Source organism: Trichosurus vulpecula, chromosome 1 (genome assembly GCF_011100635.1).
Source record: "Trichosurus vulpecula isolate mTriVul1 chromosome 1, mTriVul1.pri, whole genome shotgun sequence".
Taxonomy (NCBI): Eukaryota; Metazoa; Chordata; class Mammalia; order Diprotodontia; family Phalangeridae; genus Trichosurus; species Trichosurus vulpecula.
In genome coordinates, this window is record NC_050573.1 from 196,166,626 (window position 1) to 196,178,374 (window position 11,749).

At 37.5% G+C, this 11,749-nt stretch overlaps 1 protein-coding gene across 1 annotated transcript in view; it reads right to left on the reverse strand.

Moving 5' to 3' along the window:
• The window catches only part of LOC118833500 (putative ribosome-binding factor A, mitochondrial), a 28,068-nt gene extending 16,319 nt beyond the window's left edge, over positions 1-11,749 (reverse strand). Inside the window, exons 1-5 of the mRNA XM_036740856.1 lie at positions 11,436-11,749; positions 9,245-9,287; positions 8,405-8,581; positions 7,077-7,189; positions 1,629-1,713 (exon numbers count right to left, since the gene is read on the reverse strand). Coding sequence (XP_036596751.1) covers positions 1,629-1,713; positions 7,077-7,189; positions 8,405-8,581; positions 9,245-9,287; positions 11,436-11,680 — 663 coding nt within the window. The 5' untranslated portion in view covers positions 11,681-11,749. The remainder of the gene's footprint in view (positions 1-1,628; positions 1,714-7,076; positions 7,190-8,404; positions 8,582-9,244; positions 9,288-11,435) is intronic.

Consider the following 11,749-nt stretch of genomic DNA (forward strand, 5'->3'; position numbering starts at 1 on the left):
AGGACCATCTATTTTAAGTCATAAAGGAGCTGCAATCTGTGTAAGTGGAAGAACATGTACACCAATGAAATCCCAGATCCCTGATGTATCCACAGTCATAATCAATAGGGCATGGTATTAAATAACTAAGAGTCTAAATCCTTGAAAAATTAGAGTGGGAAATTAAAAGTCTTCATTTTTTCTTTTTTGTGTGTGTATTTTTCTGCTTTTTGTTTGTTTGTTGTTTTTTGTGTTGTTGTTTTTTGGAGGAGGGAAGGCAAGGCAACTGGGGTTAACTGACTTGCCCAAGGTCACACTGCTAGTAAGAGTGTCAAGTGCCTGAGGCAGAATTTGAATTCAGGTTCTCCTGACTCCAGAACAGGTGCTCTTACTCACATTGCCACCTAACTGCCCCAAAAGTCTTCATTTTTTCAAGTGAAGAAAGCAAGGCAGCTCAACCAACCTTCATATTTTCCTTTTAAAAATGTAAACATTTCTGTGAAGGATGTATCTATTACTATTTTACATATGAAGAAAGAAAACGTGAAAAAGATTAAGCAACTTGCCCAAAGAGAATAAGTGATACCCACGGATAAAGCTAAAGGACTTGGATACAGATCCTTGGACTCCAGTCTGAAGATCTTTCCTGCCTTCGTATCTTAGCAGGCTATTAGCTAAACACCAACTAATTTTAAAGATACAAGAACAGGAAAGGGAAGAAGGGACTGAGAGAGAAATAAGGTTAGGAAAGGAAGACTATCAAGGCAAAATCCATCTATGTCATAATTATGCCAAAGGTCATATCACTGAAAATGATCTTACCTGTCACCTTTAGCACAAGTCACATAAACTGCTTAAGTCTACAGCAAAACTGGAATTTTCTATACAGATCTCTAAAAAGTGAATCAGGAATGATCAGAAGATCTGAAAGTTTTAAAAGGTCGGTTGTTTTACCAGCCATCATTGATAAGTTCAAATGTCATAGTGTAACGATGGGAAGGAATGGTTGCCATTTCCTTGCTCAAATGGATGAAGAGCAGTTTTGGTAAGAGGAAAATGTGATCAGAAGATGCCTCCAGCCCCCACCATCCCCTACATAAGCTGCAATGGCAATACCTCTTGTCTTAACCCCAAGACAGTATTTTATATCTAGCAAGCAATTAAAAATTTTTTTAAAAAAACCTTGTCAAATAAATGACAAGAGACTTTTAAGAAAATGAAATCTAGATCCTCATTTAATTAAGACAGTATGAAATAAAGGATAGGGCCCCTTTACATTGGAATGTAAATGGACAGGAAATCAGACAGTTACTAGTTGTATGACCCTAAGCAAGTCACTTAACTTTTCTGTGCCTTAGTTTCTTCATCTGAAAAATGAGGGGGCTGTAGCCTATAAGGTCTTTTCTAGTTCTAAATCTATGATCTGGAAAAGGTTGGGGATAATAACTTAATTATCAATAGATTCAATTTCAAGTTCTTTCAACATGTTCATATCAAGTTTTCCTTTCCCTATAACTTAGTTCCTTTTCCATGGCAAGATTGAAAAAGTCCATTTTTCTAGCAAGAGGAATAATATATCTGCAAAATAAAATTCACACCAACAATCTAATGTTATTTATATGTAGCATCAGATATTAAATTTTACTTACTTCTGCTATTGCCGCACTTTCTTTATCACGAATAAATACTATTGGAGGAACATTTCTTAGGACTTGATGGGCAATCAAAAGATGCCTAAAAAGAACAGAAGGCCCAAAGAGTTACTCAGCTTTACCATGACATTTACTGGAGCGGTGCGATGATGTTAAAATAAAAACACATTATGACTTACAATCAGCGGCAAGTAGCTAGTTTAGAAATCTAACCTTCTAGAACTAAAATGTCAAGCTAAAAAAGTCTCCTGCAGTCCACTGTGACATGAGAAAAAAAAGATTACAATGTAGAGTCATAATCACACTAGTTTTTTTTTCTACTAGGACCCTTAAAAGTATTTTTATAGCAAAAACTCAGACTTTTAAGAATATTTTAAGATTTTGAAAATGTTTTCTTTACAACAATTCTGAAGCATAATTAGTACAAGTATTATCCTTATTTTACAGATGTGGAACCTGAAACTCAGAGAGGTAAAGCAACGAACATAGAGCAAGGAAATATCAAAGCCCATATTCAAAACCATGTCTAACTAACAGGTCAATGGCTCTTTCTATTATATCTCACTATTTTGAATACTGACTCATATTAAGGAGAAAAGGAAATAAATATTTAATAAGCACCTATAGTATGCCAGGCACCATGCTGAGTGCTTTACAAATATCCCATTTGATTCTCACAACAATAATCCTGCAAGGTGGGTGCTATTATTATCTTCATTTTACAGCTGAGCAAACTTAAACAGAGAGCATTTAAGAGACTTACCCAGGGTCAGATGGGTAGTTTCTGAGGCAGGATTTGAGCTCAGGTCTTCCTGACTCTAAACCCAGCACCCCATCCCACTGTGCCACCTAGCTGTATAAAATTCACAAGCTTTCTGATCAACAGAACCTTTTAATTAGGATATTACCAAGTGAAAAATTTGTTGGCAATGATTCTGTAAAACTCAGCTTAAAAATTTCATTATTCAAAATTAAGTGAATAATACAGAATCCACTAGCTCACAGAATTTAGATCTTTTAAAAGGGACCAGAGAAATAACTCAATCCCCTTATATAGATGAGGCCAAAAAAGTTTTATGACTTGCTTAAGGCTATTCATGCCAGGCACTGTGCTAAACACTTTACAAATAGTATCTCATTTGATTCTCACAATAACCCTAAGAAGTAGATGCTGTTATTATCCCATTTTACAGTTGAGGAAACTGAGGCAAAAAGAGGTTAAGTCACACAGGGTTACACAGCTAGAAAATATCTGGCACCAGATTTGAACTCAGGTCTTCCTGACTCCAGGCCCCACCCTCTACCCACTGTGCTCACCTCCCAATGTAATAATTATCTCCTGATTCCCTTAGCATTATTAGTACTTTCTCCTTGAACTTTATTGAATTTATTTTTCCATTCATTTACTGTTCCACCCTAGAAAAATATAAACTTGAGAGCTGGGACTGTTTTAAATGCTGTCTTTGTATCCTCAGTGTCCAGCATTTAATTAGCACTTAGTTCATAGTAGGTGTTTAATAAATGTTTGTTGAATAAGTAGCTGAGCTGGTATCTGAACCTAGGCCTTCTGCCACTGTATCTGATTATTATTAATCAAATGAGATAATACATGTAAACTACTTTACAAACCTTCAATTGCTATATAAATGTTAGCTAATATTATAGAGAGGCAGTACATGGCATAGAACATAGAAAGCAGGCCTCAGAACCAGCAAGACATGAAATCAAGTCCTGCTTCTAAGACACAGTGGCTTTGTGATGCTGGGCAAGTCACTTAATCCCTTAGTGCTCCAGGAAACTTTCTAAAACTACAAAGTTGCAGAAAAGGTGCCTACCTGCATTTATAGAAGGAGTTTCTTCATCTGAGAGTTCCCTATACCACCAGTTACCATTCCCTATCCTGTTATTATTATACGTAATTTAAAAATCCTTTTGTTGCTGGCTACTCATTTTTCAGTCGTGTCTGACTCTTTGTGACCCCATTTGGGGTTTTCTTGGCAAAGATGCTGGAGGGGTTTGCCATTCCTTCTCCAGGCAAACAGAGTTAAGTGAAACGCCCAGGGTCACACAGTTAGTAAATGTCTGAGGCTGGATCTGAACTCAGGAAGATAGTCTTTCTGATTCCAGGACTGGCCCTCTATCCACTGTGGCACCTACCTGCCTTCTTTAAGGGTACTGCCAAGCACTATATCTGATACAAATTTCATATAATACAGGTTTAGTTTTCATAAAAAAGATTATGATGACAATATTTAAATTTGTACTGAGAGCACATACATAAAAATAAGAATTCCTTAGTACTTAAAGATATAATACAGTCTTTACTATAAAATAAAATCTCAAACATTCAAAAGCTTGAGGAAAGGAACATTCTTTTTCTTTAAATACTTTTACTTACACCTTTTGTCTTTACAACAGTCAACCACCTCCACTTTAGACTAAATCTTCACTAGTGAAAACTGAGAAACAATCAAAAACATCTAATCCACTGACCACATCTTAAAACCTTAAAATATTCCGTTCTACAGGTTCCTTAGTTCTGTGTGCACTGAGGTATATATTCACCTAGATCTTCAAAGGGTAATTATCAGCTCACTCTTTAGTGATCTTTAAATTTAATTTACTTTATTGTAGTCACCATGTACACTGTTCTCTTGATTGTACTTACTTCATCATCTACCAGTTCATAAAATAATTCCATGTTTCTCTGAATTCACCATATTCATCATTTTTTACTGCCCAATGATATTCTATTAGATCCACATAGCACAGTTTTTCAGCCATTTCTCAGAGGCAACTGCTTTGAGTTTTTGCTACCATAAAGAGTACTTCTATGAATATTTTGGAATATATTGGACCTTGTTTGTATCACTGACTTCCTTGGAGTATCTGTCCAATGGTAGAATTGCTGGCTCAAAGGAATAGAATATTCTGGGTCAGTGAATTATCTCAAAGTTAATAAGATAAACTATGTTACTGAAAATATTAGGCAAATGTCCCAGAAGCAACTTAACAATAGCCTTGTATTCCATAAGCCTAGAATCACAATCTACTAGGGTAAGAACTCTCTATCTGACAAGAATTGGTAAGAAAACTAGAGAGCTGTCTGGCAGAAATGAGGTTTAGTGCGACATCTTACACCACTTGAAGCAGTAAGTTCTAAAAGGAGGCAGGACCTAAATATAAGTCATACCATATAAAAAAAAGGGTAGAGAAAAGAAGGTACTTTGCACAACCACGGCTAGAAGAAAATTTCTCAACCAAAGAATAAAAGTAATCAAAAGACAAAACGATTTTATTATATATATATTTTTTAAAGTCTGCATTAAAAAAAATAAGAAATGGTGAAATGGGAAAAAAAATGTTTGCTAAAGCTATCTCTGAAAAAAGTCAGATGTTCAAGATATGTAGGAAAGTGATACCAACATATAATTACTAATAGCTAACATTTATATAGAACTTTCAAGTTTGTAAAGCATTTTACATGTATCACCTTGAGATAGGAGCTATTATGATCTCTATTTTACAGTTAAGGAAACCAAGGTTAAGAATGCAAGTCCAGTGCCAGGTTGCTTTCTATAGAAAAAGAGCCACTTCCTAATAGGTAAGTGGCCAAAGGATAGGATTAAGTTGTTTTCAAAAGAAGAAATTCAATCTATCAACATTCATATGAAACAATGATCATTAATAAGAAAAATCAAAACCACTCTGAACTTTTACTTCACAAGCACGATTAGCAAAGATGATAAAAGATGAAACTGGTAAACAGTGAAGGTGCTGCGGAATGACAGGCTCATTAATGCACTGAGGTGGAGCTGTGACTTGTCTGGCTATCCTGGAAAACGATTTGGGATTATGCCAGAAAAAGACTTTTTGATCCAACAATACTCTAAAAAGCACATACTCTAAAAATGTAAAAGATCACAAATACACAAAAATATTTATAGTAGCACTTTTTATAGTAACAAAGAACTGGAAACAAAATAGGGACCAAATTGAGAAGGGCAGAACAAATTGTGTTGTTAAGAAATACAAACAGGAATCAGTAAACAGCAAAGTATTTATTATTTACTATACACAAAACACATTATTTATTTACAGTATTTACTTACTGTTGTAAGTAATGTAAATATTGTAATGTGCAAGGCACTGTGTTGGTTTCCAGGGATGCAAGTACAAATAGTGAAACTACCTCTACTCTTAAGGTGCTTACATTATAACCGAGGAAAGAGACAATATGAAAATATATATGGCATAAACATACAGTTAATAAGTACAAGTATGTACAAATTAGTATGGGAGAGAGAACAGGGGATCAGGAAAGCTTTCCTATAGAAGATAGTGCATAAGCTGTATCTTCAAGGAAGAGGGCAACTCTGTGAAGGGGTGGTAAGGAAAGAGTGTATTTCAGGCATGTTGATACGTATCGTTTTGTTTAGCTATACTAAGTTACCGATTGTTATGCAGGAATGTTTTACTGGAGTCAATGGGAAGTGATAATGCATCAAAAGATCAACAATAAAACATTATAGAAAATACGAATGTTTATCCCTTCATTTATTATTTTAGAGAATATAATTTAATCTTTCTGGGATTTGTGTTTCAGGATTGTATAATACCTTCAAAACCATCATTATACACACCAATTTTCATGGTATTTTAGTACGGATACAGAAGATTGGGCAAAAATATGTGCATCTCTCTAGGCAGCTGGGAGGTGCAGTAGATAGAGTGCTGGGGCTGGAGGTAGGGAGAAGAGGTAGGTTAAATCCAGCCTCAGACACCTACTAGCTGTGGGACCCTTGGCAAGTCACTTAACCATGTCTGTCTCAGTTTCCTCATCTGTACAACGAGCTGGAGAAGGAAATGACAAACCATTCCACTATCTTTGCCAAGAAAACCCCAAATGGGGTTATGAAGAGTCAGATACAACTGAAACGACTGAGGAACAACAGTGTGCTTACTCTAGGATGTTGCCTATAAGTTACTTTTAAAAAAATTAAATCCTTTATATGAGCTTACATTCTTGAAATTTGCTCCTTTCATCTAAAAGAAAGTTGTAAAATAGGGAATTTTTAAATAACTGAAGTCTACGGTTAGTTGGGTTGAACAAGACCCTAGTTTATCTAAACTCTGTCTCTTCCCCAAATCAAACACAGTAGGTTCTTATTAAATGTTTAATTGAACTGAGTTCCAGTTAATAAGATTTTTTTTATGTACTGTAAGCCTGAGGAAAACAAATTTTTGAAAGAAGTTTCACAAAATGCCAAAGTATGCTATGAATTTCCTAGAAAATTACCCAACACTTTCCATAAGAGAATGCAATTAATATGGGAAAAATCTAAAATAATTTAACTACAACAAAACACTGGAATGTTGTGGGAAAGTTTTAGTACAGGATGAAAACTATAATGCAGACTCATTTAGAAAGCAAAATGATAGCACCTGAAACGTGACGCACTCTTCTGTAAAACTGCTTCTGTGTGGTCATTCTGCTCAGCGGAGAGGGATGTCTTCCAATACACACGACAGGCTGAGAAATCTGGGGCAAGAGATACCTTGAACACCACCATTCCACCCCCAACCAAAAAAAAAAAATCAATTAATCAGGTGTTGGTTCTCCTAAGCTTTGTGTATCCAAAAAACTCTTTCAGTGAATAAATAACAAAAAAACTAGAATGTAACTCTTCACAACTTAACAAACACCCCAACTCTTCCGGCCAGTGCCTTATTCCCAAGGGTCCCACTCTCCTAGAGTGCAAACAATGCAATTATTGCTATGGGAGTGGGAGAGTGGAGATGATGAAATATACAAAGCGTCAACATTTTAGAGAAGCTCCAGAACTGGAAGGGTCTTCAGAGCCCATCTAGTCCAAGCTATTTCTGAACAAGAATCCCATTTACAGTAGATCTGACAAGTAGTCAGACAAATGATCTCCTCCAACGGAGAAAGTCTGCTGAGAGCAAAGACCACTTTGTTTTGGTCTATTATAGTCCCAGGGCCTCTCAAGTGCCCAGCGCATAGTAAAAAAACAATGTTTCTTGGTCTGGTCATCATTGAGAACTACATCTTCTCTATAATCAAAAAACTACAGAAATGGAAAAGACCTAAGAAATCATCTAATAAAGAGAACCTAATAAAGAGAAGAAAAGACCACCATGCAGAACTTTTCTTTCCAGTGTTCTTCCTGCTATGGGTGAATTCATTTTAAAAGGATGGTAGAAAACTGCTTTTTATTGTTGTTTAATCATTTTTAGTAATGTCCAAATCTTTGTGACCCCTTTGGGTTTTCCTGGCAAAGATATTATGGGATGCCCCATTTTCTTCTCCAGCTCATTTTACAGATGAGGAACTGAGGCAAACAGGGTTAAGTGACTTGCCCAGGGTCCCACAAGTACTAAGTGTCTGAGGCCACAATAGAACTCAGGTCTTCCTGACTCCAGGCCCATCATTCTACCCACCGCACCACCTAGCTGCCCACAGGAAATAGTTACTTGAGTTAAAAACAAAAACAAAAACAAATAACCTATTCACCTCATTCTCAATCTTCTGGCATTCTATTCTTCTACTTATGCATTTGCTTGCACCTGCACATTCTAATTTTCTCTTTTAAATGATAAGTTTTAATGTTACCCCCACAATCTACAACTAGTCTTTGTGCATGAGATGGTAACTGTCAATGTGAGAGGAGAGGACTCCTAAGAGATAATCTATGTGAATCCTGAAATTTCCAACAGCACAATTCTTCAGAACTGTGGCCACTATGATTTACCTTAGAAAATTCCACATTGAGATCATGGACATCTTCATTCACTTCAAAGGTAGAGATCAACTCTGACAATGCTTGATAAAGAACGCCATCCAGGGCCCTCTTTCGTATGCTGTCTTCTTTCCTAGTCTTCTTTGAAGTACATTTCATTAGACTTTCCAAGCTGGATGGATTGTGTGTCTTCAGAGAAAAAAGGAACACAAAGGTTAAAAATTACTAACGTCTTGGTACATTCAACTCCTATAAAATTTAAAGGAAAGGATATCGAGGATTGTTCAAATGGCATTTAGCCACATTCACAGATGTAAAGAGCCCACAAAAACCAGTCTGAGCTGTCTTGGCTTTTAGTGAGAAAATGCTAATTGGTTATTTTACAGGTGACTTTTTTGGTTCTACATAGTAACGCTTTTAGATAAAAGCATTCACCAACACTGTGTATTTACTTTTATATGAATATCTGTAAATCTAAATTCATTAGCAGTCTGCATAGATTTTTTGTGTGAGTGATTATATCTGTGGAAGCTACAGATTGAATCAGTCACATTCCCTTAATTGGTAACTAGAAAGATTTCAGAAAATAGTGCAATAATCCTGTGCTCTCAGCAAAAAGAGCAAATTTTCATTTTCCATTTGCTATCTATGACAACTAACCCTACTTACAAAAAGATACTTTTGTCTTATAAAACAGACAAGTGGGTAATATAGTGATGATTGGCAACCTTTTTAGAATCTTATTCTAATCCTGCAGAGGAATGAGAATGATACACTTACAAATGTGTCCAGTCTCATCTAGCAAAAGATTCTATGACTCGAATTTTACCATCACCACCATCCTTTACTTACAAGGTGAGTTCCCAGGGAAGGGCTTTCATACCAGAACTTCTTTCTGTGGGGAAAATAAAAAGATTATATTTGCTTTCACGGTAATTTGAAGAAAATAGTTATGACTATCTAACTGGACTCTTGAGAAATCTGGACACCACAGCTATGTAACTAAAGTGCTAAATTTAGACATGATATTACTAAGGATCTAATTAAAAATAACTTACAAAATAGTGGGTAGAGAAAATGAAGCCAATTCAAGGCTCAACAATCTTAACAATTTTAACTTGGTTCTGTTTAACTGTACAAAGGCAGAAAAAAATTCTCAAAAACCTCTCTTCCAAACTACCCAAAAATATCTGGGTCGTAAAAACTAAAAAAGTTAGTGGCAGTAGCAGTTCTGCAGCAATCAAGTTTTTTAAAATGCTGCTGCATACCTTTTTATTATTAAAAGCCAAATAAAAACCTAAACTATTCATGGTTATGTTGGATATCTCACTATTACGATCCATAGAAATGGATCTTTAAACCTTTAAAATGACAGGGATCTTTGACTTCAGTCTGTAAAGCTATTCTCTGGAAAAATGAATGGGGATAGTGTCCAGAAGTATCAATGCAAATACAGTAAATAACTAGTTACTCTGGAGACAGTTTCACAGTATTGATAACAATGACACAACTGCTACTTTTTAGAAGCTGGTACAGAATGGTAGGAGGAGGCATTATTTCGGAGATGGGACAACTCAAGAAGTGGCTCCTACCCAACCCTCATGCCAGTCCAGAGACAGACATACTCAACTGTTCTCTTCTAGATAAAAGGTCTTGATTTTCAGCTTGACCAACCCTATAAACTTCCCATGTGCTGCATTTACCATAAATGTTTTTATTAAGCACTTAACTTTCCCATGCTATACAATACTCATTTTAAATGCCCAACAAATACATGTTGTTTAGAAACAACTAGTACATAATCTTTCTGTCCTATCAATTACACTCTGGATGACTTTGAGTACTAAGGACAGAATCTGTCATACTTCACACTGCTCCTTACATGCTTAAACCTTAAAAGCAGAAATGCTATATCCTTAGAGGGTGGAGAGAGAAGTGAAAAGTTCCTGAGTCAGCAAAAGCCAATGTTTATAACACAGAGGTTCTCAACATTTTTGGTCTCAGGGCCTTTTTACACTCTTAAAAATGGAGGACCCCCACCAAAGAACTTTTGTTTATATGGATTATATATCTATTGATATTCACTGTATTAGAAATTATAACATCTTAGTAAATTATGAATGTAATTCTGAACTCTTAAGAGTCCCTGAAAGGGTCTCAGGATGCCCTCAGAGGTCCCCAGACCATAAGCTGAGAACTATTGGTTTAAAATGTTAGGTTATTCTTTTATTAATCTCATATAATATAACAGTCAGAGTTTAGAGTTAATACTAAAATCCCAGCACAGCTATAAACCACAGGTTAATGCACCAATAGTGCCTATTGAAATTTTGCAGTGTAAACATTCAAACATTTCCATTTTACAGAAGTGTTCAAAATTCAATGCTGCCCACCTTATTACCCAGAATTTTGAGGACCTGATAAATCTTTATCAGGAATACGCTTCATAAAATGAGAGGGCTGGACAAGATGATCCCTAAAAGTTCTTTCCAGCTCTAAGATTCTACGGAACTTAAAGGGGCAGACTTCGTTTCAACCTCAGTTTCTCTACCTGTGGGACCCTGGGCAAGCTCCTTAACCTCCTCCGGGCCTCGGTTTTCCATCTGTAAAATTGGGGTTTGGACTAGATGTCCTCTAGGCTCGCTTACAGCTCTGATCTGAAGAGCCTGAGATTTGGGGGATCAAGCAGCCAGGGGCTGATGATAAAGTGTCAGGAGATGGAGCTCCAAAGTAACCCCAACGGTCCGTGGATGTCACATCTCCCCTTCGGAAAGTGACAGCTGGCAGGTACGTGACGCTTAATAACGTTTGCAAAGCGCTTCAGGGCGATCATCTCGCTAGATCGGAGGGCAGGCGCTGTTACTGGTATTACTGGTAGCATTACCCCCATTTCCCAGATGAGTCCGTCAACAGTCGACAAGCACTGAAGAGGCGCTGGAGGAAACTGAGGCTGCGGGAGAGGGAGGGGCTTGCCCAGGATCCCTCGGCCATTGGGGCGGACGCGCCACTGACTTGCTTCCTTCCCCGTCCTGAGCCCATTTACTTGGTTTTCGAAGCAAATTTCTTCAGCAAATTCTTATTGCCGCAGGCGACGGGCGACCCGTGCAGGCCCCGACACTGGGGACGGCCCCGAATGAGGCCGGGCACTGCGATGTCACCGCCTCCGCCGACCTCGGGGCTCAGCCGCCGACTCCCGGCTCCGGCCGTCGCCGCTCCGCTCCCTCCCCAAACCGCCGCTTCCGACCCGGTCCGGGAGAAGCAGCGGGATCGCCCCAACGCCACCCACATGGCTGCGGCTGCTCCCGCAATCCCAGCGAACGCAGGAGCGCTACACACCCGGCCCAGAGAAATCCCGGA